This window comes from Daphnia carinata, chromosome 6 (genome assembly GCF_022539665.2).
Source record: "Daphnia carinata strain CSIRO-1 chromosome 6, CSIRO_AGI_Dcar_HiC_V3, whole genome shotgun sequence".
Lineage (NCBI taxonomy): Eukaryota > Metazoa > Arthropoda > Branchiopoda > Diplostraca > Daphniidae > Daphnia > Daphnia carinata.
The window spans coordinates 9417852-9445108 of record NC_081336.1 but is presented as its reverse complement, the minus strand read 5'-3'; the positions used below and the strand labels follow the sequence as shown (position 1 = coordinate 9445108).

The 27257-nt window shown below is 38.6% G+C and overlaps 5 protein-coding genes and 3 long non-coding RNA genes across 19 annotated transcripts; 4 read left to right on the top strand and 4 right to left on the bottom strand.

Annotated features, from left to right (window-relative positions):
- Positions 1-2533: 2533 nt before the first annotated feature.
- On the bottom strand, positions 2534-4270 carry LOC130694104 (uncharacterized). Its single transcript, XR_009421196.1, has 3 exons — positions 3980-4270; positions 3487-3907; positions 2534-3421 (listed from the first exon to the last, which is right to left on the bottom strand). It is a non-coding gene; the product is annotated as an uncharacterized LOC130694104 (long non-coding RNA).
- Positions 4271-7475: 3205 nt separating this feature from the next.
- On the top strand, positions 7476-9675 carry LOC130694063 (uncharacterized). The gene is made up of 5 exons (XM_057517229.2): positions 7476-7632; positions 7702-8187; positions 8249-8387; positions 8456-8698; positions 8793-9675. The coding sequence occupies exons 1-5, from the start codon at positions 7510-7512 to the stop codon at positions 9281-9283; spliced, it is 1482 nt and encodes a 493-aa protein (XP_057373212.1). The 5' UTR covers positions 7476-7509; the 3' UTR covers positions 9284-9675.
- Positions 9676-11528: 1853 nt separating this feature from the next.
- Positions 11529-11941, bottom strand: LOC132088013 (uncharacterized). The gene is made up of 3 exons (XR_009421073.1): positions 11809-11941; positions 11646-11714; positions 11529-11573 (listed from the first exon to the last, which is right to left on the bottom strand). It is a non-coding gene; the product is annotated as an uncharacterized LOC132088013 (long non-coding RNA).
- An 830-nt stretch (positions 11942-12771) lies between these two features.
- Positions 12772-27049, bottom strand: LOC130694028 (uncharacterized). Its single transcript, XM_057517165.1, has 4 exons — positions 26699-27049; positions 26384-26609; positions 26023-26245; positions 12772-12997 (listed from the first exon to the last, which is right to left on the bottom strand). Exons 1-4 carry the CDS (start codon positions 27047-27049, stop codon positions 12772-12774), a joined length of 1026 nt encoding a protein of 341 aa, XP_057373148.1.
- Positions 14076-16161, top strand: LOC130694059 (uncharacterized). Of its 2 annotated transcripts, XM_059495535.1 has the most exons (6): positions 14076-14220; positions 14290-14781; positions 14850-14985; positions 15054-15299; positions 15474-15752; positions 15817-16161. In XM_059495535.1, exons 1-6 carry the CDS (start codon positions 14098-14100, stop codon positions 15924-15926), a joined length of 1386 nt encoding a protein of 461 aa, XP_059351518.1. In that variant the 5' UTR covers positions 14076-14097; the 3' UTR covers positions 15927-16161. The 2 variants fall into 2 exon arrangements, with proteins under 2 accessions (XP_059351518.1, XP_057373204.1); XM_057517221.2 differs by having other exon boundaries at positions 14077-14220; positions 15474-16161.
- Positions 16254-22973, top strand: LOC130694058 (uncharacterized). 10 transcript variants are annotated; one of them, XM_059495533.1, is made up of 14 exons: positions 16254-16387; positions 16466-16591; positions 16681-17186; positions 17248-17429; positions 17686-17829; positions 17899-18390; positions 18459-18594; positions 18666-18911; positions 19079-20282; positions 20360-20603; positions 20665-20860; positions 21235-21329; positions 21408-21661; positions 21725-22973. In XM_059495533.1, the coding sequence occupies exons 4-9, from the start codon at positions 17427-17429 to the stop codon at positions 19579-19581; spliced, it is 1524 nt and encodes a 507-aa protein (XP_059351516.1). In that variant the 5' UTR covers positions 16254-16387; positions 16466-16591; positions 16681-17186; positions 17248-17426; the 3' UTR covers positions 19582-20282; positions 20360-20603; positions 20665-20860; positions 21235-21329; positions 21408-21661; positions 21725-22973. The 10 variants fall into 10 exon arrangements, with proteins under 10 accessions (XP_059351516.1, XP_059351515.1, XP_057373196.1 ...); XM_059495532.1 differs by having other exon boundaries at positions 21408-22210; positions 22303-22973; XM_057517213.1 differs by having other exon boundaries at positions 21486-22973.
- On the top strand, positions 23114-23872 carry LOC132088016 (uncharacterized). Its single transcript, XR_009421081.1, has 3 exons — positions 23114-23209; positions 23381-23555; positions 23741-23872. It is a non-coding gene; the product is annotated as an uncharacterized LOC132088016 (long non-coding RNA).
- LOC130694068 (uncharacterized) lies at positions 23574-24979 on the bottom strand. 2 transcript variants are annotated; one of them, XM_057517234.2, is made up of 4 exons: positions 24781-24979; positions 24615-24707; positions 24257-24542; positions 23574-24198 (listed from the first exon to the last, which is right to left on the bottom strand). In XM_057517234.2, exons 1-4 carry the CDS (start codon positions 24919-24921, stop codon positions 23720-23722), a joined length of 999 nt encoding a protein of 332 aa, XP_057373217.1. In that variant the 5' UTR covers positions 24922-24979; the 3' UTR covers positions 23574-23719. The 2 variants fall into 2 exon arrangements, with proteins under 2 accessions (XP_057373217.1, XP_057373218.1); XM_057517235.2 differs by having other exon boundaries at positions 23575-24198; positions 24615-24683.
- Positions 27050-27257: the final 208 nt, after the last annotated feature.

Sequence of the window (27257 nt, the reverse complement as noted above, 5' to 3'; positions counted from 1 at the left end):
GCAGCATATGCCTCACAACTGTGTTGAAAACGATTGAAAACCACAAATTCAGCAGTCTTCTCAATATTTCTACCTTGCCAGTCACCACACTTTGATGTGAACCTCAACACCACTATGCCTCAGTATTATAAGTTTCTTTTTTCTTTAGTATTACTTTTTTTTAAACTTAATATCTTATTATAGGACTACCAAGCCTGCCTCATCATCCGGAAAATTGCTGGCCCTGCAAACTCCCCAGTCTACGGACAGCAAGCCTAAGTAAAAAAAGGACCTTCTTCACCTCGCCCGTCATCGTTTCGCCGTCGTCCCGTCATCGCTTCGCCCGTCGCCCAGTCATCGCTTCGCCCGTCGTCCTGTCATCGCTTTGCCCGTCGTCCCGTCATCGCTTCGCCCGTCGCCCAGTCATCGCTTCGCCCGTCGCCCCGTCATCGCTTTACCCGTCGTCCCGTCATCGCTTCGCCCGTCGCCCCGTCATCGCTTCGCCCGTCGCCGCCTAGTGGTCGCCTCGTCTTCGCCTCGTGGTCTTCGTGGTATCGTTGTTATTTTATGTAATGTATAGTGTGCTAATTAACAGAATGGCTGCCACGCCCCTTTGTGCTCCCCTTTTTTTTTTAGCTCGATAGGGACGGGCCGCGCTGCTCTACTCCATGGTCTATGTGCCGTGGGGTGGAGCTGTCGCCACTGCCCAAGATTCGCCGTTAGGCGCACCCAGGCAATGCACCACAGGGCCTCTCTTTTTTCCGATGCGATGCTTGGTTGCTAGGGGGTGTGCATTCCCCTAATGGCTTCCAACATCGTGTCAGCCCGGACCATTGTGTCCCCCTCTGTCGCCATCCATCAGATGGCGATGTAGTTACTGTAGTGTTAGGGGCGTGGCAGCCAACCTGTTAGTTGTATTGTGTATTGTATGTATGTTGTATATTGTATTGTCATGTAAAGTGGTGGAATAGTGGGTGGAAGGAGGGACAATAAAAAAATTTAAGATTTATTTCACGATTTATTTATATGATAGATGAATTGGGGTTCGAACCCAAGATTACTGTCATGCCACTCCGACACTATACCATTAAGCTACCATTTACATTCCCTTATAAGTAGATAGTACTAAATAACCTTGTCTGGTGTATATACGTAGATAGGCATTCAAATTCTAATCATTGTTAGTAAGGACCGTCATGGGTGAACGGAACGCCGCTGGTTTGGCATGTCAATTGTATGAGGTTCGATTCCTCAGAAGCCCAGAATAAACAAACTTGTAAATAGATACACACGTGGTAGATGTTGCTGTCTAGTATATGAAAGGAATATAATTATTTTATGAATGGCCAGTATTGGGTTAACACAATAAATGTATAAATAGACTTTCGTTTACTCGAAATCTTTTATATAGTATGCGCAATTTAAACTTAGCCATTCTCAGCTTACGCAACCGTATTGGTTATTGATAACATTCTCTCACGTTATGCCACGTGGGAGCTACTACCAGTCTATGGTTAATATTCTCTATTGTTTGAATTTAGTTTATTAATTAAATATCTACTCATAGTGGAATCGAACCATGATCATTCGGCATACTGAGCCGATGCTCAACCATTGAGCTATAAGTAACGTGTGTTATGTCTCTACTTTTCGTTGTCATTCAGGGGAACATATAAACACTCGTAATAATTTTGTTTAATAGTCCTAATATAAATATAAGACTTGTTCATTATTCAATTCACTCGACTGGGAATCGATCCCAATGCTTTCGAGTTACTAATCCTATGCTCTACCACTGAGCCATTAATATTATTTGAATTGTTCTACCAGTCCACGTCATTTGGAGATCAACTTCTGGACTTAAAATTTTTTTGAATGATTATACTTCTTCCTGAGTGCGTTGGCGGCAATTGATACAAGAAACCTGTGGTCACTTTCGTTTAACCTTTGTTGGTTTTAGAAAATGCCACTCAGATGGAATAAATAAACGTTGGTTTAAGAACCACGGATTTGCAAAGGTTTGAACCTCTAACTTTTGGCTTCTGAATTAGATGTTTTACCATTTAGCCAACTGCGACACATAAGTTCTTATTTTACCACATAATTTGACGGAATGGATTTCACGGACATTTAAAAATCATTCTTTCTGGATTCCCTACAATCATTTAAATTTTCACAAACCACAAAATCTTTTCTTTTTCTTCCCGTTAAGAAGTACAAGTCTTGATACATATTTTTCTACTCTACATACTTTATTTTCTCACGTAGAAAACAGATCATCGAAACATGCTTGCGACATTAATATCAAATTGTATTATATATTCTCGTATCAAGCTACCGAGTAAAGAGTTGTTACAGAATTGAAAAATAGTACACCATACTTTACTGACTACTAATGTAAAAAAATAATATTTTTTAGTAATGTTAATTAGTTGAACAGTCTTGGCTATTGTTAACTCAAATTTACCTGCATCAGTTGTTTCTAGGTCAATACATGTTAGAATAACAATTTAATGAAATAATTTTTTCAATTTATTATATTTTTTCCCTTTTTTAAAGCAATGACAGAACGTTGCTGACTTAGAAGAACTATATAGCAAGATTTTTTGCGATTAATTTAGTAAACCATCTCCACTTACAAAACATCTGGCAATATAGTAATATTCACTCCACACGACGTATTTTTTCTCACCTAGTTATTATCAATATAGTTTACGTGAAAGATAATTATGGATTAGTAATAAGAACTAAAGCTGCTAACCAACGGCCAGCCACGGGCTGGCGATTGGAAAACCACCATGAAACTAACAAACATTTTACAGATGTTAATTGCCCCTATGCAAAAGAAAATAATCTAATCAAAAGAATAATTTCCATCCGACGCAAGGCCCAATCCAACGTATCATAACAATTCACATCACTGGAAAAGGCTGTAAAATCACAAATTTTTTAACAATATTTCAAACATCGTATTAACATCATATTCCATCTTCCGCATTGGCCAGCTCAACTGATACATACAGCTAGTCAATGTCATGGACGATGGCTTCGAAGTGTAACACTTAACAAGAATAGTGCATCTTATGCGTTGATACCGCCACTAGTCTATTTGGCGATGATTATTCCACGAAATTCCAATCGCCTAACAATTTGTCCGACTATATAAAAATTATTATCAACCATTGCAATATTACCTCCAGCAGAGAAAAAAATAATTGTTTTTAACATCGTGGAATAACCATCTGCTTGGAATCGAACAAGTCGTCAACAACAAAACGCATGAAAACATGCAATTATTTCACAAACAAATAATTACCTTAGTCTTCCCTCATAACTTCGATACAGCAAACCGGAATTCTCCCATCTCCACAGTAGTTAATTTATTATATTATTATAGTCGAAATTTATGCAAAAAACATCTTAAGAAGGAGCAGCTCAGTACCTTTTAAATCAGAGAACACCAGCACAGTTAGTAACAAGTACGCTAATTAAAAGAGTCAACTTAACTCAACTGCTGACGGGAGTCCGACAAAGATGAATTTCACGACGTCGAGTCCAACAGGTTTACTTGCACTGTCATCTTCATGGCTGCTAAGTCTGCAACATGAATTGATGAAGAAAATCTGATTTGGAAGTAAAAGACTTACCTGTGAGTATTTAATTACCATAATTTGATACTGATTTTTGCCAGTACATCAGGAAACCTTTTACCTACTTAGAAATTATTGAAAAGTTTAGTAGAGGATAGTGTGGAATGGAAATTCTAGTGTAACAGGCTGGATTAATTCCACAAGCTACTGTACTATCTTTCTCACTTTATTTTTCTGTGCTTTTGTTTAAATTTTTCCAACCACCTTCAGTTCAACAGGTTAATCTGAGTTGTCATCTTCATGGCTGTTAAGTCTGCAACATGCATTAGGTTAGTATTCTTAAAAGAAACATAAAAAAGAAGCATAAAAAGAAAGAGGCTGAATAGCAATCTAATCTAAAAACCCTTTACTTGAATTTCCTTGTGGCTTATGTGTAACTTTCAGATCCACTTTCCACTTCATCACTTTTCACTACCCAGCCTGTTGTTCTTTCAAAAATTCTGTTGGTTGATGGTAAGAGTTCGACCATCTTTCCTCAAAATGGCGGGACGAGAAAATGGTTTCGGCAACTTTTCCTCCAGACATTTCAAAGCATTAGTTCTACACTTGTGCACAGACATTTTCTTTTTTCACAGTCCTCAACATACCTCTAGCATCCATAGAAATCTTCTACAACTGTCGAACTGCTGATTTCCGGACAAAAGAACGTCAAAGGCTGTAAAATTTAAGCTGAAATTTAGAATCTAAGGTGAAATTTAGGCTGTAAATTTACTGTAAAATGTTTAAAAGAAAAATAAACTCAATATAGATGGTCTGCTTACGTTCCAGTTACTGCATCACGTCAAAACTATGTTGACTTACGAAGCTAACGGGCATTCTTTTCGTTAACGGCCTGACCCCTCGTTGAATGACCGTATCAAAATACCCCCTCCAGTAGCACTCCAACTTCCGAATGAAACCAACTCACCCAACGATAAATTAGACCCAACAACGAAAACATAAGAAAAAATGAAAATTAATATCGACATTAAAACACAACTGGTATAGTACCTACTTTCAACACATTCGCTGCCACGGTGCTTGTGTTGGGTATCTTCAATAATCTGCTGGGCCGGTATTGTCCAGTTACTGTATACAAGACCAGGAACAAACACCTACCTTCAAATCTGAACACTAAAAACAATATTGGAAATTAATATCTTAAAAAAGATAAACACAGCAACAGTTCAAATGAAATATAACATTACTGAAACACACGGGTGGTAGAAGATCTCAATCCACCATTCCACAACAACGATGATTCATGGGGAGATTGACCTGAACCTACAGAAATAATAACACTTGTACAAAGAACTGAGAAACCTTTCACTTACGAACTTATACATATACGTTCACCATGCTTTGCAGAGAAACCATTTTTCGTTCACGCATTTTTAGGCGGGAAGTTCACAGATAATGGAAGTGCTCTCCGCCCAACACATTTTGAAAGTTAACAACATAACTAACTATTTGCTTTAAATTTATAAATGATATTGAACTTAACGACTAGCTAAAACCTTCAATATAACAAATTACCGAATAGTTTTCCTGATTCCAAAGAGGGGAAGCCGAAAGTCGTTCTTGCAGGACCAGGACAATGGTCAGAACGCGTGTCAGCCATTGGCGAGTGGTGGTTCTTCGCTGAGAGTTGAATGCCCTCCCTAGCTAAGTAACTAACCTTGCCGGATGTCGCCATTTTTGGACTATTTAGAAGGAAGGGGAAAATGTTGCCAGATGTCGGCGAATATTTGTTTCATTTTTATTACTTTTACAAAATATTTTTAATACGTATAAATTAATATTTATCTAGTGTATAGGAATTTTTTAAATCCAACGGCATAAAAAAATTGTGCTTTACGTACGAGATCGTTAAGATTTTAAAATCTGACAGCGTCGATTATGACTAGTCTATGATTTTGGCGTCTACTTTTAGTTCAACTTTTTTAGTGAACTGTATTTTTGCGTCAAACTTGTCAACAAATCTTGTGAACCCGAAAAGTGAATTGAATATTCATCTGAAATAACAAAGTGATTTTGACTCTCGAAGAACGGTAAACTTTCCAAATCAGAATGGCCTCAATTGAATATTCATCTGAAATAACAGAAGTGATTTTGCTCTCGAAGAACGGTACTTTCCACAGAATGGCCTCAGCATATTATGACTTTCCTACACACGAAGGCTTCATTTGACCAGTTAAACCTTTGTTGGTATTTGTAATCGTCATTCAGAGAGAGTAAATAAACAATCAACAGTTTAAGAACAACGGGTTTGCAGAGATTTGAACCACTGACTTTAGGCTTTTGAAGCACTTGCTTTACCAAGTAGCTAACTGTGAAATTTGGTATCTCAACATTTAAAAAAATTTTTTTATTACTTCCTGTTTAGATGTATAATTGCAACATATTTTTACACTCTACAACCTTGTTTGGCTCATGTAGAAACAGATCACCGTAATGTGCATTCAACAGTAACATGAAATTGTAGCAAACTTTTTAACCAAGAGCTTAGTAAAAAAAAAAAAAAAAAATCCTGTAATTTCATTTGATTTGCAAATCCTAGAGCAAAAGTCTGTTCAGTTGATTTTTATAATTGTCTCAGCAAAGCTTTCATCTTAAAGGCTTTTATTTTACATTGATAAGTAAATTTATAAATATTTTGTTGTTTTTACATGAAAACCAAACAAAGTTTCATGATACTTTTTACATGGTAGCGATGAATCTTATTCTCATTGAATTTTGTAGAAGGTAAATTGTACACTGGAAAATCTGTGCATCGATCACGAAGTTCGTCCGTCAACAGATACGTGAATCCAAATATCTGGTACGTTAAAAATTTAGTCATGTTATTTGAGTAAACTCAAGTAAATTTGAAAGCAACACGATTAAATATCGTTTCAACAAACGTTTGAAAGTCAGTAAGTTTTCCTTGCCACGTATCTCCCTGTTTAAAACAGTTTGGATATCAAAAGCACCGAGTTGTGTGCGCCTTTCGAAAGGCAATCAACGACTGCCACTTGCCAGAATGAGTTCAACTCCAAACTTACATGCGGACTGGTGAAATAAGACAAAGTCGTGCTTCTAATACGTGTTTTATCAATATGCAATGCCGTTTTACTTTTGATATTTCCTTTATAATGAGTCTGTCAATCGCTTTACTTACAGGTAAACATGGGTTGAAAGAGAATTTTGTAACCAATGAAAAAAAATATATAAACAAAAATAAATCAACGCAATTAAAAAAAAGCCGTGAGTAATTTTTATAATGTTTCTTTTTATGCTGTATTTATGCATCACTTTTAATTTTGTTCCGTTATCAAGGATAAATGACAATTACAACGATTTTATACATGCACAAAACGAATGAGAAACATAATGGACCAAGGGGATAAGTAATTTTCTTGTTGATCATTTCAAGTTCGGTTTTTCGTATTTGTTTCGTTTTTCAGGATCGACTAGCATCACCTAAAATGATTTAAAGATACGAAGAGGAAAAGACGCGGGAACGACGACCAAGAAACCGAAATGCCGTTTGATTCGTAAAATATGAAAAAGGAAGATGCAAAGGAAACGTGAAAAAAGAGAACCAAAGGCGTGATTAATTCGAGAAAAAGGGGAGCAGAATGCTGATGGTGAGGATCGATGACGGGCTATGATTCTTGATTTATGGAATAGTTTGACAACGGCCTTGAGACATGCTTTCGCAATCTGGAAAATACGCTGTAACTAAGAAGAAATGGCATTTGCGCTATGTCTCGTAGATAAGATCTGATAAATGGATTCTTAAGTTACCACTGCAACTGACCTCTTCTTATGAATGCCGTTTCAAACCACCATCTAGGCATTTTAACCAGTTTGTAATTGATCGGTATTTCATTCTTAGCCTCTGTGCGAAGGCGAAAGGATGGGACGTAATTTTTGCAGGACGATTCGATCATTTCTACTTATTTTGGCGCTGTCTACGTGCTGTCTCACGGCTGCTCCACCGGATCTGCAAGCAAGAATTGAACAACTTGAGAAAAACTATGTGAGTCCAAATTTATATCTTTTCTTGTTGCATTGAATCACAATGATTGACTTACGTGTTCGCTTAAAGATCAAAATTAAGGAACATTTGGAAGCCAAAATTATTGATTTGGAGACGAAAGTCGGTCGACTGGAAGCTAAAATTGAAAAACAGGATTCACTTTTGGCTGTTCTGGAAAAAGGGCGTAACCCTTTCGAAGATAATAACAATCAACATCGTCGCCCGAACGCAACTCTTCGTACTTGCTATGAAATCCTCGTCGCAAATCCGTCGTATCTTTCCGGTATGTATTGGATCGATCCAGACGGACAAGGCATCGGTGATCCACCAATCTACGTCCATTGCGATATGGACGGGAAAGAGGCCCCTTGGTATGATCCGGGATGGATTGGTTTCAAAGGCACAACATTCATTTTACATGACAGCGAGTCGAAAATGGACATTGGACATTGCACCGAACCTGGATGTTACTCGAGGTCAATCAAATATTACGCGAGCGATAGACAAATCCAAGCGTTGATTCAATTGTCCACATTCTGCGCACAAAACATTTTGGTATTTCGATTAAAGCCCTGATTTTTGAACGATCGTTTAAAACTGGCGATTGATGGTGCAGTACTATTGCAAGAAATCGCCATTTAACTACATGGGGATAGCCTACGCTTGGTGGTACGACAAAGGCGGCACAAGACACGAGTTTACCAATTGGTTGGGGACGTGCGATTCACTCCCTGATAAAGAACAAAGACAAAACGGTACGAGCGATCTACTTACTTGGTTTAAAAAAAACGCAATGACAATTGAAATCGGTGCCAAAATCCAGGTGTCATCACAGACAAGCGTCTGCCGTTTACGCGCTTCCATTTTAGCAATCCGTTTAAGGGCTCCGGTCAACACCTAGTGACTCGGTTACGATGTCGAGGAAAGGCAAAAACGGAGCCAATGCCGAGATCGTGCGAGGATTTGTGGCGCATGGGACACACTCTCAACGGAATCTACTCAGTCAGGGGAGATAAACAAGTGGAAACTGTTCTCTGCCAATTCGATAAACTACCTAATGAACAAGGTAGGTTGTATGTATTCACGTCTATGATTTGATTAACTGTCATTTTGGTAGATCTGCAAAAGGCGGTGTGTCAAAATCAAATTCTTAATTTCAGAATTCCAGAAGAGGATTGGATATCAGGACATAAAAACAAAGCCAATATACTTCTACGTACAGAAAGACAAACATTTTTCGCAAAGTGACGTTCCACTACCGTTCGAGCTTACCATAGTCAACATCGGAGGGGCCATGGATTTGCCAAGCGGCGTATTCACAGCACCCGTCAACGGAACTTACTTCTTTTCTTTTACTGGACTAGCGCAATTTCCTATGGTTCCAGTCCCAGTGCTAAGGGAACTAGGCGCGAACCTTTATAAAAATGGTGAAAGAATAGCAATCAGTCAAGTTAACAAAGGCCAGCTATATCCGGATAATCTAAATCCAATCACCGTTCAAAGTATTGTACCTTTGCAAGCCGGAGACAAAGTATGGATCCAGATAAGTATTGGGATCAATGGGGGATTGCTATACGACGACAGGCATGCGGAAGTGAAAAAGGGTTCACACACGCATTTTAATGGATTGCTTTTAGCAGAAGAAATCTAGGCAACGCAAACGTATAGTATTTACCCTATGCGGGGTGTGACGGTTTTAATTATTGATGCCGTGATGAGTTGCTTATTGGTCCATGTTTATGGTCACGTGATTTTAATTAACAGTAATCTCTGATGGAGTCAGTTGCTTATAGCCGGATTTTGCGCAGGCCCGAGGATTTGTTTAGAGTTCTTCTTAAATGATAGGCTGTTTGTTGCGAGGCTGTAGCTTCTGTTCGACGTGTTGCCGTTTTAGGTTTGTATTTCTCTCCAGCCTGGAGGTTTATCAATCTATATGGCTTTTCTAGGTATGTACTCCATTCTGACTATTTTGGGATTTTGGGTAATGGAAATGTGGATTTGTTTCAATATTATCTGTACTAAACGGATCGGTTACAAAGATTTCATGCAGACATTGTCGTGTTCCTTTTGTCCAAGTAACGCATTGGGTTTTGTAAACACCAGATCCTTTCGGCAAACGTCAAACTGTTCTCGCACGATCACTCAACGTACCGCAGCGTATTGTTAATCCATCGAGGTTAAATTTAAAAAAAAGAAGGCCGATAACTGTCGTTATATTCTTCCGAAACGTTTGGATCTGAAACTCGTTAACCGCCTGAATGTTCGTATCCAATTATTGAATAGGATCTGTTGATTCTGAGCTTAGGAATTGTGCCTACAGACAAGTACTGGAAGAGTAAAGTAAACAAATCCTACCGTCTTCTCAATTGCCTGTTCCGTTTTGTAACGTTATTGAACGTAATTTGACCTAAAAGTAGATTCAATTCTTTCCTCATTCTTCAGTTTCTACGTGAGTGTAGGATGATCTGACGAATTGCAATGTGCGTGTGTTTACAACGTCGGGATAACTTTGAAATCTCCGTTATATTGCCAAGGGTTAGGGCAGACCGCAATTGTTACGTAGGCATGCGGTCCAATTGTTATTTCCTGAGTTGGCAACAACAATGACGTGATGAGTATGACGTTTGAAAATAATTAGGTGAACTTTGAGTTTCTTAACTTGTTTTGATTAATCTGCGCAAAACGTAAATCAAACGTGGATCCGTCACTGCTGAAATTTTTACGTGAACTTTGAGGTTTTTAACTTGTTTTTATTGATATGCGCATTGTGTAAACCGAACGTAGATCCGTCTCTGCTGGTATTTCTGCTTTCACATCTTTTCCACCGGGATATCCTACAATCTGCTGCGTTTTATTTGGTGATGCTGTTGATACGATCAAACTTCTCTGCATATATACGTACGAGCGTGCTTCAGCGTCGATCTATCAGAAAAGGTTTAGAGATCAAACAGAATAGAATATTTGTTTTGATATGCTTTCATTACCTTTAGCCATGCAACTTTATGTTTTTGGCTTATTCTGGCTAGGGTTATGCATCTCTTCATCTTACAGTTGGACACTGAAACCTCTGGCTGAAACAACACTCCAACTTGGTCTTCAAGACGAACCAATGAAAGACGTTCAATTTAGCGTCGTTTCCATAAAAGAAGAGCGTTTAAGACGTCGAAAAATAGAACTGTCGAACAGGATCATCCTCTCGGTAATCTTTTCGTCGAAATAAGCGAAATGGTTTGTTCGGGATCGTGCCCTTCTCAAAGCTGTGGAGGAGCAGGACGCACATGTAAACAGCTGACGATAGATTTACGTTTGGCCGTCAATCATCCAGCGACTGGGCTACCTGAGGCTATCATCGTCACAAATATGGCCATCGGATGTAGTTGTGCACCAGACGATTCAGGAGCTCTTGGTGAAGAAGTTTTACGACGCTGAAGAATTCATTTGATAAGTTTGATTACATCCAAGCAGCATTTCAGCTGCTAATGTAGTGTCAGATCTTTTTTTACGTTTTACGATCAAATAAATATTGAACATGATTTTACAAACGAATGGATTCTGTTGATGTTATAAAAAATTTCTAATTTTAGAAAATAGTTTTTTCATCAGTTTAAACAGTATTTTTTATATCTAATGTTGGGAAATAAAAAAATTTGAAGCGAAAAAGCAGGGAACATCAATCCCCGTACATCCATCATGGCGGCCTGCAAGTATGGCCTAGATGCCAAGTATGGCCATAAAATTTAACTGTAAAAGTGTTGGTTTAGACTGTGACGTTGGCTACCAATAAGGTGAGAAATAGTTTTTGATTTTTAACGTCAATTTTTGTTTCCTTTGCAAACTACATATGTATGATTAATTGGCCCATGGTTAAAAAATATCTCGGTTGGAGTATATTCTTCCTCCAGTTCAATAACTTTGGATGTCAAAGCTTCTCGAATTTCAGCCTGATAGGAATAGTGATGTAACACAATAGTAATTCAATTTTGTTTATGTAACAAATCAATTGATATACTTACATGTTGTTGAACCTTTAACTCCAGAGCCTCCAATCGTTTGTCTCTGTTTTCCAGTTGCAATATTTTATTCTCCAAAGGTGAAATAATTTCATTCTTTACAATATAATAAATAAAATGTTTTTTTTTGTATTCTAGGTGAAATGGAAAGAACAGACTTTCTTACATGATTGCCAGTTAATTGTTGCTGCTGTTTGTTCGAGGAAAATCCATTGGTTGAAGATATTTTAGAAACACACAATAGGAAAATGAATGTGGAATACAAGTAACCAGCCATTGCAAAACCTAGGACGTCTACTAATTTCTCCTCAACGACTGCATCACCGATTTATGGCACAACACAAACGTGTTAAACATTTGCTGGTAAACTGTTCAGTTGTAGATAAGGAGATGGAAGAAAGTAGATCCTACGTGTTTGTTGTATGTGTATGCCTTATTAACATAATTCCTTTTGTATTGTATTGACAGATAACTTGACGAGTTCAAAAGTCATCAGCTTTTGGATACTAGTCAACATGCTTGGGAAATATTTCAGTATAGGACTTACCATGTTCGTCGGAGTGGATCGATCAATACAGGTGAAGTAGTTGTTACGCCATTTCTAGTTTGAATTTGTATGCGATCGACTTTTAAAATCGTATTTTACTTCATTTGTTATAAGGAAGACGAAATCACGTTTTGTCTGTTGTAACAACTTAGCAGGTCTAATTACGAGCAAGAAACGGGCTTCAGGCTCTTATCACCTCTTACCACATCTCGGCTTTGATATTGACAGGATTTGTTGAGTGTCACTGAGTTGCATGCGGATTCTGCTGTCCTTTGTGTAAGATAACACAAGATTTTACTTAGGCTATTGCATAAATTTCATGACCAATTTGCTAATTAGCGTATTGTATGTTTAGTTTGCAGAGAATAGATGAAATGGAAACCCGTGATCCACCTCCAGTTTCCAAGAATCGTCCAAACAACTTGACCGTTATTCCTACGCATTCTTTGTGCTCCAGACGATCATTTGTCCTCTACCAGATTCTTAGCTAGCAATCTGAAGCCAACAATGAGAACACTGAGCTAAGGTAGTAGTCAATTATTTATTTTTGTGTATTGAAGCGACACAAGATGCTGGGGGCGTTTAGGCAACAGTTTCACACATGTGATTGATCATGAGTTGTGTACCAATGGCTATCACAGTCATTCCTGGATGTACGAAATCGTTGCAATTCATGTACCCTCGATCCATCCATTTATCGATTAAGACTTGATCGAAATCGTGGCGAGTGTATGCGGTTAAGGCGCACGCACGCAGATATTCCTCGACGATAGCGACGATGGTATCCCACATCATTACTTTCGTACTCCTGTTTATGTAAACAATTTAATGTAGTTGGGGTAGATTATTTTAGATCCAATCGTTACTTCAGGATACGCTCGATGGCTTCGTTGTACGTGGTAACCGTTTCCGTATAAAAACCTCCATAATATTGATAAAATTGATCAATTGCAGTATGCCAAGACGCAGCCAAACAACTCGCTGATGCCTATATATTAAATCGATCATTGTCGATTTATCTATATCATCGATCTTATTAATGTTCTCCATTTCATTCATTCCGCCATTCAGTTTAAAGCGATTTCGATTGAAATAGTAGCCAGTAATTAAACATCTAGCGGTAGGTTTTTTCTCTTTTGTCAATTCCATTTGTAGAAGAATGTTTGGCGTCACGTGATGATTCACGCATGTCCGCTTGTGATGGCTCTAAAATCTTCATTTAACTTGCACCGAACGCGATCAGGGTAGCAACTAAACATTCTATATTGCACTGCTGTGCATAATCGCCTATTTTCTGTGTTATTTAAAACACGCGAGATTAAATGAGAATGTCGCTGCGAATCAAATAGAAGAAATGCGGATTGATGTAATATTTAAATTGAAATCTTGCGTGTCAGCTAAATTCTTTTGCGGGCTGAAAGTGTAGTCATGACGCATATTCGCATTGAAAATTGTCATCGATCGCGTTCTTCGTCCGTCAAGAGATAAATGAACTCAAGTATCTGGTACGTCTAAAATTTAGTCACATTATTTGGGTAAACTCAGCAAATAGTTTAAAACCAACGTGGCAACGTGAAAGAAGAGAACGAAAGACGTGATTAATTCGAGAAAAAGGAGAACAGAATGCTGATGGTAAAGATCAATGAAGGGCTATCATTCTTGATTTATGGAATAGTTTGCCAACGGCCTTGAGACTTGGTTTCGCAATCTGGAAAATACGCTGCAACTAAGAAGAAATGGCGTTTGCGCTATGTCTTGTAAATCAGATCTGATAAATGTATTCTTAAGTTACCACTGCAACTGACCTCTTTTTTTAATGATTGTTGTTTCAAAATACTATCTAGGCATTTAAACCAGTTTGTCGTTTGCTCGGTATTTCATTCTTAGCCTCTGTGCGAAGGCGAAAGGATGGGACATAATTTTTGCGGGACGATTCGATCATTTCTTCTTATTTTGGCGCTGTCTACGTGCTATCTCACGGCTGCTCCACCTGATGGGCAAGCAAGAATTGAACAACTGGAAGAAAATTATGTGAGTCCTAATTCATATCTTTTCTTGCTGCGTTGATTCCTAATGTTAAGGTTATGTGTTCGCTTAAAGGTCAACATTAAAGAACATTTTGAAGCCAAAATTATTGATTTGGAGAAGAAAGTCGGTCAACTGGAAGAAAAAATTAAAAAACAGGATTCACTTTTGGCTGTCTTGAAAAAAGGACTTCACCCTTTGAAAGACAATATCGACACCAATCAACATCTTCGTCCGAACGCAATTCTTCGTACGTGCCATGAAATTAACGTCGCAAATCCGTCATACCCCTCCGGCATGTACTGGATTGATCCAGACGGACAAGGCATCGGAGATCCACCAATCCACGTCTATTGCGACATGGAGGCACCCGAGGCGAATGGTGATAACTGGTGGTTTGATGCTGTCAAAGGCACAACATCCATTGTGCATGACAGTGAGTCGGAAATGGACATAGGAAGTTGCACAGAACCCGGATGTTATTCGAGGCAAATCAAATATAATGCAAGCGATGTACAAATCCAAGCGTTGATTCAATTCTCCGAAAACTGCGCACAAAACATTGAGGTACTGTGACCAAAGCTCAGATTTATTTTAATGACCGTTTGTTCTAAAATGTGTGATTGGTGATGTAGTATTATTGCAGAAACTCGCCGTTGAAGTACAACGGGACCGTCTATGCTTGGTGGTACGACAAAGACGGCAACAGGAAAGAATTTCCCAGTTCGACGAATTGCGTCAACCTCGATGATACAGAAAAGACAGAGCACGGTACGAGGGTTCTATTATTTGAATTAAAAAAAAAAGCAATGACAATTCTAATCGGGGCCGAAATCCAGATTCGATACTAAGCCGCGATACGGTGCCTTATACGCGCATCCTTTTCAGCAACCCGTTTAAGGGCTCCGGCAAACACAAAGTGAGCCGCTTGCGATGTCATGGAAAGGAAAATACGGAGGCAATGCCGAGATCGTGCGAAGATTTGTGGCGGATGGGACACACTCTCAACGGAATCTACTCAGTCAGGGGAGATAAACAAGTGGAAACTGTTTTCTGCCAATTCGATAAACGACATAATGAACAAGGTAGGTGATAAGTATTCACGTCACTGATTGGATGAACTGTCATTTTGGTAGATCTGCAAAAGGAGGTATCTCAAAATCAAATTCTTGAAAAAAATTTTGTTTTCCAAATTACAATAAATGAAGAAGAACGGTAAAAAAGAGAAAAGATTTTAAGTTATATTATAAAAATTTCAGATTTCCAGAAAAGGATTGGATATCAAGACATAAAAACAAGGCCAATATACTTCTACGTACAGAAAGACAAAAGTTTTTCGCAAAGTAACGTTTCACTTCCGTTTGAGCGTAGCTTAGTCAACATTGGAGGAGCCATGGATTTGCCAAGCGGCGTATTCACAGCACCCGTCAACGGAACTTACTTCTTTTCCTTTGCTGGACTCGCGCAATTTCCGATGCCTACAGGTCCAGATCCAGTTCCAGTGCTAAGGGAACTAGGCGCGAATCTTTATAAAAATGGTATATCAATAGCAACCAGTCAAGTAAATAATGGCTCCCCCGTTTCATCTCCGTTTAATCTAAGTCCAATCACCATTCAAAGTACTGTATCTTTGCAAGCCGGAGACAAAGTATGGATCCAAATATTTATTGGGAAGAATGGGGGGTATCTACACGGCAACAACAATCAGGTAAACCCGGGTGCACACACGAATTTTAACGGGTTGCTTTTAGAAGAAGAAATCTAAGCAATGCAGACGTTTTCCACACCCCAATGTGCCAGCAAATCCTACGACCACAAACAAAAGGCACCAACGAACATAAAACGTCCTTTAATCCCAATTTCAATGTAGTTTCATATCTCTTTAGGGACATTAGAAGACTATTGTCGACATCTTAGTGAAGAAGATAATAAAAAATTCAAAAAGAATGTGCTCACACCAAGTAAATTCTTCAATGAAAAAATATAACAAAACACCCAGTACTCAGTTTTAAGGGGTGAAGGCGAATTCGAAGACTAGATACCAAGTCCTTGGTAATTCGAACAGGTTCCAGAAATAGGCAAGTGTCGGTGGAGTATCAGAAGCTGTTTGTGAAGAAATACGGAATCTACTTGGCTCCTGCTTTTAAACGTAAAGTCGTCGCAATGGTTGGAGGTCAGTTGGAATTGAGCTGTTTAAATTTAAAATTTATTTTCTATTTGTCAATTTTGCTTTTTTTTTTCTTTTATTTAGGTAAGTCATTTCAAACTCAAATTCTTCATTGCGGCGTTGAGGTAAACTGATATGGAAGTGCAGTGAAGTGAAATAAGATGGGCATCCCAGTAAATACGTTGCATTTCCAAGTAGGAAGCAACCCAGGTAATTTCTGCCTATGGGTTATGCCGTTAACAGGGGGCAGCAGTGTACCAGTGTCTTGTTTTCTTAATGTTATGGTGCTTTCTTTGCAGGACTTGGATGGTCTCTGGTGCTCTTGTAAGTGGATTCCGCACTGTAGGCAATGCTCCTTTTGTTGTGGTGAATTGTTCCGAGTGGTGGTACATCTTTCGGATACTGTATTTTTGTGATTGCCATATATGTCACTGATGGAACAATTTGCATTTTGTTCCCCTTTGTCTAGTTTTAACGTTTTCCATTCTGTGTAGGTGCTGGGTTAGGCATTCGCGTTTGTCTAAGGCATTCGCAATAACGACGTGTTGTTGTTGAGGCTACCTTGGTAATTTTGTTCCCCCTTGCTTCGGTTGAAATAGATTATTGTTAAGTATTAACTGGAAAGAAATATGATGACGAAAACGAAACAATGTATCGCGAAAGAAAATCGTGATTTGTTTTTGGAATATTTCATTTCATTCTCTATTTATCCTTCACGTGATATTAATCTGTTGCCGATGAAAAACGGAAAATATCAACGACTTTACATATGCAAGACGAAAGCGAAACAGAAAGGGCCAGGGGGGTAAGTAATTTTCTTGTTGATCATTTCCAGTTCGGTTTTTCCAGTTTGTTTCGTTTTTCAGGATCGACTAGCATCACCTTAAATGATTTAGAGAAACGAAGAGGAAAAGACGCCGGAACGATGACCAAGAAACCGAAATGCTGTTTGATTCGTAAAAGATGAGACAGGAGATGCAGAGGAAACGTGAAAGAAGAGAACCAGAGGCGCGATTAATTCGAGAAAAAGGAGAACAGAATCCTGATGGTAAGGATCAATGAAAGGTTATACTTCTTGCTTTATGGAATAGTTTAACAACGTCCTTGAGACTTGCTTTCGCAATCTGGGAAATACGCTGCAACTAAGAAGAAATGACGTTTGTGCTATGTCTCGTAGATAAGATCAGATAAACGGATTCTTAAGTTACCACTGCAACTGAACTCTTTTTTTTAATGAATGTTGTTTCAAAATACTACCTAGGCATTTAAACCAGTTTTTTGTTTGCTCGGTATTTCATTTTAAGCTTCTGTGCGAAGGCGAAAGGATGGGACATAATTTTTGCGGGACGATTCGATCATTTCTTCTTATTTTGGCGATGTCTACGTGCTGTCTCACGGCTGCTCCACCTGATCTTCAAGCAAGAGTTGAACAACTTGAGAAAAACTATGTGAGTCCAAATTTATATCTTTTATTACTGCGTTGATTCATAATGTTTGGTTTACGCGTTCGCTGAAAGGTCACAATGAAAGAACATTTGGAAGCCAAAATTATTGATTTGGAGACGAAAGTCGGGCGACTGGAAGCCAAAATTGAAGTGCAAGATTCACTTTTGGCTGTTCTGGAAAAAGGACATGACCCTTTGATAGATAATGTCGCCATCAGTCGACCTCATCGTCAGATCGCAATTCTTCGTACGTGCCATGAAATCAACATAGCAAATCCGTCGTACCCCTCCGGTATGTACTGGATTGATCCAGACGGACAAGGCATCGGAGATCCACCAATCCACGTCTATTGCGACATGGAGGCACCCGAGGCGGATGAATCTAACTGGTGGTTTGATGCTGTCAAAGGCACAACATCCATTTTGCATGACAGTGAGTCGGAAATGGACATAGGAAGTTGCACAGAACCCGGATGTTATTCGAGGCAAATCAAATATAATGCAAGCGATGTACAAATCCAAGCGTTGATTCAATTCTCCGAAAACTGCGCACAAAACATTGAGGTACTGTGACCAAAGCTCAGATTTATTTTAATGATCGTTTGTTCTAAAATGTGTGATTGGTGATGCAGTACCGTTGCAGGAAATCGCTGTATAAGTACAACGGGACCGTCTATGCTTGGTGGTACGGCAAAGACGGGAAAAGGAAAGAGTTTCCCAGTTCGACGAATTGCGTCAACCTCGATGACACAGAAAAGTTAGAAAGAGGTACGAGGGTTCTATTTATTTGAATTTAAAAAAAAAACGCATTGACAATTCAAATTGGGGTTAAAATCCAGATTTCATAGACGAGCGTGATACGGTGCCTTATACGCGCTTCCGTTTCAGCAACCCGTTTAAGGGCTCCGGCAAACACAAAGTGAGCCGGTTACGATGTCACGGAAATGCAAAAACTGTGGCAATGCCGAGATCGTGCGACGATTTGTGGCGGATAGGACACACTCTCAACGGAATCTACTCAGTCAGGGGAGATAAACAAATAGAAACTGTTTTCTGCCAATTTGATAAACGATCTAATGAACGAGGTAGGTGATATGTATTCACGTCTTTGATTTGATTAACTGTCATTTTGGTAGATCTGCAAAAGGAAGTGTGTCAAAATCAAATTCTTGAAAAAATTCTTGTTTTCCAAATTACAGAAAAAAAAATGGAAAAAAGAAAAAGATTTTAAATGTTCTTATAAAATTTTCAGATTTCCAGAAGAAGATCGGATATCAAGACATAAAAACAAAGTCAATATACTTCTACGTACAGAAAGACAAACATTTTACGGAAAGAAACGTTCCACTTCCGTTTGAGCGTAGCATAGCCAACATTGGATGGGCCATGGATTTGGGAAGTGGCGTATTCACAGCGCCCGTCAACGGAACTTACTTCTTTTCTTTTGCTGGACTCGCGCAATTTCCGATGCTTACAGGTCCAGATCCAGTTCCAGTGCAAAGGGAACTAGGCGCTAATCTTTATAAAAATGGTGGAAGAATAGCAATCAGTCAGGTTAACAAAGGCTACCTCGTATATCCGGATAATCTAAGTCCAATCACCCTTCAAAGTACTATATCTTTGCAAGCCGGAGACAAAGTATGGATCCAGATATATATTGGGATCAGTGGGGGGTTTCTATACGGCGACAGGCAGTGGAGGAACCCGGGTTCCCACACGCATTTTAACGGGTGGCTTTTAGAAGAAGAAATCTAAGCAACATGTAGACGTTTTTCACACCATGGTGTGCCAGCGAAGAGTACGACCACAATCAAAAGGCACCAACAAGCATAAAACGTCATTCAATCCCATTATGAATGTAGGTTCATATCTCTGGAGCGACATTAGAAGACTATTGTCGACATCTTAGTGAACAAGATAATAAAAAAATTCAACAAAAATGTGCGCACACCGATTCAAATCTTCAATGAAAAGTATAACAAAACACCCAGAACTAAATTTCAAGGAGTGAAGGCGAAGTCGAAGAATAGATATCAAGCCCTCGATATTTCAAACTAGTTCCAGAACTAGGAAAGTGTCGAAGGAGTATTAGAAGTTGTTTGTGAAAAAACACGGAAACTACCAGGCTCCTGCTTTTAATCGTCAGTCGTTGCAATGGATGACTGAGCTGTTTGAATTTAAGATTTATTTTCTATTAGTCAGTCTTACTTTTCTTTGTTTATTCAGGTAGAATTATTCCAAAATCAAGTTCTCCTATGTGGAGTTGAGGTTCACTGATTTTGAAAAATACTGAAGTCAATTAAGATCGAACGGAATTGATATCTCAGCAAATACATGAAAAGAGAAAGAGGCAAAACAAATTTACGAAATATGGCATCACCAAAACTAGATGATACCATTTTCCACGTCATCATGTCGGCTGCATTTTTTGGTTCAATATTGTTGCAAGCCCAGTGGTAAACACAAATTAAATATAATCGCATGTTAATGTCTTTTTTGTTTTACTAACTTTATTTTTTTTTTTGCCCAGCAGATAAGGTGCAGCCATCATGTGTGGAAGGACTTGGCGAGAGACGATCCTGTCGTTGATAAGGTTTCATTTTGCCTGAAGTTACAACTTTTCGTTGGTTTGTTATTACTTGCTTTTGCATCTGTGCTGAAGTGCGTTTGTTTTTCTTGAGCAGCATTCCAATGATTTACAGTCTCGTACTAACTGATCATTCTGAACCTCTGAGAGTTCTTTGCTGGCAAAATGCAAGTCATTTCAGAAAACTATGGTGAATCAATCCTATGTTGCATTAGATGGTTCTACAATGATAGATGGTTCTACAATGATAGATGGTTCTACAATGATAGATGGTTCTACAATGAAGATGGACTTGTGTCACTTGTTGGCCAAGGGTGTGTATTTTACCTCTACAACCACTCTTACTGAAGCCCAGTTCCGTCTAGTTCAACAGGCAGCGGAAGCTTGGAAGTTTGGTCAGAATATTCTGCAGTATCCATTCTACTCAAGATTGTCAAGATGTGAAAGGTATACCTGTTAACTAAGAAAAATCTGTACTCCTACTGGAATTTGTCCGTGTTTATGGTCACATGAATTTATTTTACAGTAAGCTGTAAAGGAGTCAGTTGTTTACAGCGTGCTGGGCCGAGGACTTGTTTCAAATTCTTTTTAAATTACAGGCTGTTTGTTGCGAGGCTATAGCTTCTGTTCAACGTGTTGGCATTTTAGCTATGTATTTCTCCACTACTCTACTTACATTCAATTTCTGCGTATATCATGAAAAACCTAAACATCAGAGCATTGAGATATGATTTACTGTGATTATTGTTATATCTGACTTTATTAAAGTTGTTGGCTTCTGTTTGTTTCCCGGAGCAGTTAATGATTATTGATACTTTCAGGTTTTTGATGTGGGGTTTCTGTGGGGTCGGACCTTACCGTGTGAGCGATTTCTTACCCAGTCTGGAGGTTTATTATTCTATATGGCTTTCAATGGGTAAGTACTTCATTCCAACTATTTTGGGATCTTGGGTAATAGAAATGTGGATTTGTTTCAATATTATCTGTATTAAAGGGATCTGTTACAAAGATTTCATGCAGACATCGTCGTGTTCCTTTCGTCCAATTAACGCATGGGGTTTTGTCAACACAGGATCCTTTCGTCTGACGTCAAGCTGATCCCGCACGAGCATCCAACGTACCGCAGCCTATTGTTAATCCAACGAGGTTAAATTAAAAAAAAAAGCCGATACTATCGTTAGGTTCTTCCGGAACGTTTCGATTTGCTATTCTGAAACTCGTTAACGCCATTTTGGAACGTTATTGAACGTAATTTGACGTATGAGTAGATTCAATTCCTTCCTCATTTTTCAGTTTTCTACGTGAGTGTAGGATGGTGTGACGAACTACAATGTGCGTGTGTTTACAACGTCGGGATAACTTCGGAATACCCGTTTTATTGCCGAGGGTTACGGCAGACCGCAATTGTTACGTAGGCATGCGGTCCAATTGTTATTTCCTGAGTTGGCAACCACAATGACGTGATGAGTATGACGTTTGAAAATCATTGAATGGGACTTAGGTGAACTTTGAGTTTCTTAACTTGTTTTTATTAATCTGCGTAAAACGTAATTCAAACGTGGATCCGTCACTAATACTGGAATTTTTACGTGAACTTTGAGGTTTTTAACTTGTTTCTGTTGATCTGCGCAAAGCGTAAACCAAACGTGGGTCCGTCTCTTCTGGAATTTTTCCTTTCACGTCTTTTCCACCGGGATATCCTACAATCTGCTGTGTTTTATTTGGTGATGCTGTAGAAACGTTCAAACTTCTCTGCATATATAGGAAGCGTGCTTCAGTGTCAATCTATCAGAAAAGGTTTGGAGATCAAACAGAATAGAATATTTGGTTTGATCTGTTTTCATTACTTTTAGCCATGCAAGTGTATGTGTTTGGTTTGTTGTGGCTAGGGTTATTCATCTCTTCATCTTACGGTTTGACACTGAAACCTCTGGCTGAAACACATCAACTTGGTCTTCAAGACGAATCAATCAAAGACGTTCAATTTAGCGTCGTTTCCATAAAAGAAGAGCTGGCAGCATTGGGTGAACATCCCGAAACATTGTGTCCATTCCGAGTGGAAAGTAGAACTGTCGAACAGGATCACCCTCTCGGTAATCTTGTTGTCGAAATAAGCGAAATCGTTTGTTCGGGATCGTGCACTTCTCAAACCTGTGGAGGAGCAGGACGCACATGTAAACAGCTGACGACAGATTTACGTTTGGCCGTCAATCATCCAGCGACTGGGCTACCTGAGGCTATCATCGTCACAAATATGGCCATCGGGTGTAGTTGTGCACCAGACGATTCGGGAGCTCTTGGTGAACAAGTTTTACGACGCTGAAGATTCATTTGATAAGTTTGATTACATCCAAGCAGCATTTCAGCTGCTAATTTATTATCAGATCTTATTTCATGTTTTAATTAATGCAAGATATTGTTCCGTAAAGTATGATCTTTCAGCTTCCTTAACAATGCTGTCATGCCTTGTATTCCTGTCTTAACTTTACGGAGTGCCATGTTTTAAGTTTGCTGATTGGTGTCAGATCAAATAAATATTGAGCATAATTTTACAAACGAATGGATTTTGTTGATTTTGTAAACAATTTATAATTTTAGGAAATAGTTTTTTCATCAGTTTAAACAGTATTTTTGATGACGAATGTTGGGAAATAAAAAAATTTGAAGCGAAAAAGCAGGGAACAGCAATCCCCGTACATCCATCATGGCGGCCTGCAAGTATGGCCTCATGTTCAGTGAACTTCTAAAATTTAACTGTAAAAGTGTTGGTTTTGACTGACATTGGCTATTAATAGGGTGAGAAATAGTTTTGATTTTTAAGATCAATTTTTGTTTCCTTTGCAAACTACATATGTATGATCAATTGGCCCATGGTTAAAAAAATATCTCGGTTGCAGTATATTCTTTTTTAAATGAATAAGCGAGAGCATGGAGACCGAGTAAATCATTAATTTCTATTTTCTTTAGTTTAGATGAAATGATATATCAACAAAAGGAAGCATTGTTTCTTTAGTGTGGTGCTGAGGAGGAATAAATGAGGCAAATACTGATTGAGATCTTTGTTGCAAAACTATCAAGTCACATGATAATCACTGCCTTCCATACTTGTAATAACCTCATTTTAGCCCAATAGGCTTTCAAGGTAACGTATATTCATATTGAATTTCTTTACACAGTTTTAATAGTCAAGAAGCAACGGTGCTAAATTGTGCTGTGGCTAGCTTAGATATTTTTAGATATTTATTTGGAAAAATAGTGTAACATCACAGATACTTTACTAAAAATTGCTCAGTGATTAATTTATTTTTACCTGGCATTTGTTGATAGGAATATGTCTTCTTGCAGTAACCAACCATTAAAATGAGTAAATAACCCGCCATAGAGATACACTCCTGTTCCGATGGAAGATATCTGTGACCAAACCTGGTCACCCTTCATCATATGGAGCGTTGACTGAAGGGAAAATGTCTCATATTGGTAATCAGTACTCATTTCATCAGCATAGCCATACGCGATAGGATTGTCATTCATGTAAAGGCTTATGGTAAAGACGAGTCTGCTTGTTGATGCTGAAATGTAAGCCGTTCCTGATAGGGAGAAAAAGTAATTTCCGGTTACCGGAGCCGTGAAAATTCCCGACGTCAAGTTCATGGCTCCACCCACATTGAGCCTTTCAACTTGAAAAGGAATGGGAGTGTTTATCTGCGTGAAAGATGAGCTTCTTTGCACATAAAAAGCCGTTGACACTGATTTGGTTTCTGTAAACCCAATCAGTTGCTGGAAACCTACAGTTAAATGTCACATCATTAGCCAACATTTTGCTTTATACTTCTTGACTTGTACCTGATTCGCTAGGTTGTTTCGTAAAATCGCAGTAGACGCTGTTCATCTTCCCAACGCCCATGACAGAGTAGAATCCATTTAGATCGTATCCCATAACCTGTAGATCAGCACAAGAGGTTGGCATTGTGCTGACTGCCCTTGATTTATTATCGTTATCGCCATTGACGACTGATTGACAATTTGATCGTGGTTTTGCGTTTTGTAGCACTTCTAGCAGCTGTTGTTGTTGCTGTACTTTGGCCTCCAGTTCAATAACTTTGGATGTCAAAGCTTCTCGAATTTCAGCCTGATAGGAATAGTGATGTAACACAATAGTAATTCAGTTTTATTTATGTAACAAATCAATTGAGATGCTTACGTGTTGTTGAACCTTTAACTCCAGAGCCTCTAATCGTTTGTCTCTGTTTTCCAGTTGCAATATTTTATTCTCCAAAAGTGAAATAATTTCATTCTTTACAAAATAATAAATAAAATGTTTTTGTTTTTTGTATTCTAGGTGAAATGGAAAGAACAGACTTTCTTACATGATTGCCAGTTAATTGTTGCTGCTGTTTGTTCAAGGAAAATCCATTTGTTGAAGATATTTTAGAAACACACAATAGGAAAACGAGCGTGGAATATAAGTAACCAGCCATTGCATCACCCAAGACGTATACTGATTTCATCTCGACGACTGCATTACCGATTTATGACACAACTCGAACGTGTCAAACATTTGCTGGTAAACTACCCACTTGTAGATAAGGAGATGTAAGAAAGTAGATCCTACGTGTTGTACGTGTGTGCCTTATTAACATAATTCCTTTTATATTGGACAGATAACTTGGCGGGTTCAAAAATCATCAGCACTTGGATACTAGTCAACACACTTGTGTAAATATTTCAGTACAGGACTTATCATGTACGTTGGAGTGGATCGGTCAATACAGGTGAAGTAGCTCTTACGTCACCTCTAGTTTGAATTTGCATGCGACCGACTTCTAAAATCGTACTTTACTTCATTTGTTATGTGCATTTAATATATTTGTTGTTAACAATTCAGCAGGTCTAATTGCGGAGAAGAAGCCGGCTTCATGCTGTTATCAACTCTTACCACATCCTGGTCCACATCTCGGCTTTGATATTGACAGGATTCATGAGATGAGATGCATGCGGATTCCGCAGTCCTTTGCGTAAGATAAGAGAAGACTTTACTTAAGCTATTGCATAAATTTCATGACCAATTTACTAATTAGCGTATTGTATATTTCGTTTGCAGAGAATAGATGAAATGGAAACCCGTGATCCACTTCCAGTTTCCAAGAATCGTCCAAACAACTTGACCTTGATTCCTACGCATCCCTTGTGCTACGGACGATCATTTATCCTCTACCAGATTCTTAGCTAGCAATCTGAATCCAACAATGAGAACACCGAGCTAAGGTAGTATGTCAATTATTTATCTTTGTGTATTGAAGCGACACAAGATGCTGGGGCGTTTAGGCAACAGTTTCACACATGTGATTGATGATGAGTTGTGTACCAATGGCTATCACAGTCATTCCTGGATGTACGAAATCGTTGCAATTCATGTACCCTCGATCCATCCATTTATCGATTAAGACTTGATCGAAATCGTGGCGAGTGTATGCGGTTAAGGCGCACGCTCGCAGATATTCCTCGCCAATAGCAACGATGGTATCCCACATCATTACTTTCGTACTTCTGTTTAAGTAAATATTTTAAAGCGTTTGAGGCAGATATGGTAATCTAGACCCAATCGTTACTTCAGGATACGCTCGATGGCTTCGTTGTACATGGTAACCGTTTCCGTATAAAAACCTCCATAATATTGATAGAATTGATCAATTGCAGTATGAAGACGCAGCCAAATAATTCTTTGATGCCGATGTGTGGCTAGGCTCTGATTAATCAATGGCACTAGACTTGTTTCTAGTAATCCCTTGAATGTGATCAGGTCGTTCTCTATAATGTGATGAACTGTCAAGCCTTTTTTACACACAAAAAAAATATTATTTTCAATTGAAATCAATTATGCTTCGAAAAAAGCTTGATGGCCAGTTACACGTCAACTAAATTAAGAATACTGCAAGTGTCTGCGTAGAAATGTGATTGATTTTAACCCACCTAAAAAAATATAGTCTGGTGCTTGACTGTCGTCGTCAGTCGATGCCCATCGTTTGAAATCAGCAATCAACTCGTTATTGATAAGATTTCGCCAGAAGAAAGAAATGCGTAAATTACCCAACAGCTGACTCGTAACGTTGCGATCATCGTGATGTTGCATACTCCAATTTTTATAGGCGAACCTGTTAAATTGCGTCGTAATTTGGCTGTCGTGGTCAGGAAATAGCTTTTAAATTTACAAAGAAAATGACTTCTAATATTCCCTTAAATTAAACAGCGAGGTATTTAATTTGCCATTGAAAACAGAAATCTTACCCTGAGAAAACTGACAAAGTGCTGACGTATGGTCGAATCGCCTATAAAAGCAATATGCATCGGTTGTCTTTGCCGTTTGACCGATAACGAATCGAAACAACGGACAACATCTCTCGTTGTGTATTTCCTGAATGGGCGCTGTGTAAAAATGCATTTGCCATCGACCTTATTAGTGTTCTTCATGCCATTCATTTCGCCATTCAGTTGAAAGCGATTTCGATTGAAATAGTAGTCGGTAAACAAACATCTAGCGGTTGTATTTTTCTCTTCAGTTAATTCCATTGTTACAGACAATTTGACGTCACGTAATGATTCACGCATGTCCACTTGTGATGGCTCTAAAATCTCCATTTCACTTGCACCGAACGCGATGAGGGTAGCAACTAAAACATTCCATATCGCCCTGCGGTGCATAATCGCGTATTTTCTGACTAGTTTAAAACAAGCGAGATTAAATCAAGATGTCGCTGTGAATGAAATATAAGAAATGCGGATTGATGTGATATTTAAATTGAAGTGTTGCGTGTCGTCTAAATTGTTTTGCGAGCTGAAACTGTAG

Bases quoted from the DNA above. Each gene is read 5' to 3' on its own strand.
- LOC130694028 (XM_057517165.1), bottom strand. From the start codon at position 27,049: ATGGAGATTTTAGAGCCATCACAAGTGGACATGCGTGAATCATTACGT. The intron at 26,610-26,698 runs GTAAGATTTCTG...TAAATTTAAAAG, and splicing joins ACTTTGTCAGTTTTCTCAGG to CTATTTCCTGACCACGACAG. The intron at 26,246-26,383 runs GTGGGTTAAAAT...TGTGTAAAAAAG, and splicing joins ACCAGACTATATTTTTTTAG to GCTTGACAGTTCATCACATT.
- LOC130694059 (XM_057517221.2), top strand. From the start codon at position 14,098: ATGGGACATAATTTTTGCGGGACGATTCGATCATTTCTTCTTATTTTG. The intron at 14,221-14,289 runs GTGAGTCCTAAT...GTTCGCTTAAAG, and splicing joins AACAACTGGAAGAAAATTAT to GTCAACATTAAAGAACATTT. The intron at 14,986-15,053 runs GTACGAGGGTTC...GCCGAAATCCAG, and splicing joins TACAGAAAAGACAGAGCACG to ATTCGATACTAAGCCGCGAT.
- LOC130694068 (XM_057517234.2), bottom strand. From the start codon at position 24,921: ATGAAATCAGTATACGTCTTGGGTGATGCAATGGCTGGTTACTTATAT. The intron at 24,708-24,780 runs GTAAGAAAGTCT...TATTTTGTAAAG, and splicing joins AACAATTAACTGGCAATCAT to AATGAAATTATTTCACTTTT. The intron at 24,543-24,614 runs GTAAGCATCTCA...TATTCCTATCAG, and splicing joins AGTTAAAGGTTCAACAACAC to GCTGAAATTCGAGAAGCTTT.
- LOC130694058 (XM_057517217.1), top strand. The intron at 18,391-18,458 runs GTACTGTGACCA...TTGGTGATGCAG, and splicing joins ACTGCGCACAAAACATTGAG to TACCGTTGCAGGAAATCGCT. The intron at 18,912-19,078 runs GTAGGTGATATG...TAAAATTTTCAG, and splicing joins TAAACGATCTAATGAACGAG to ATTTCCAGAAGAAGATCGGA.
- LOC130694063 (XM_057517229.2), top strand. From the start codon at position 7,510: ATGGGACGTAATTTTTGCAGGACGATTCGATCATTTCTACTTATTTTG. The intron at 7,633-7,701 runs GTGAGTCCAAAT...GTTCGCTTAAAG, and splicing joins AACAACTTGAGAAAAACTAT to ATCAAAATTAAGGAACATTT. The intron at 8,188-8,248 runs GTATTTCGATTA...TTGATGGTGCAG, and splicing joins TCTGCGCACAAAACATTTTG to TACTATTGCAAGAAATCGCC.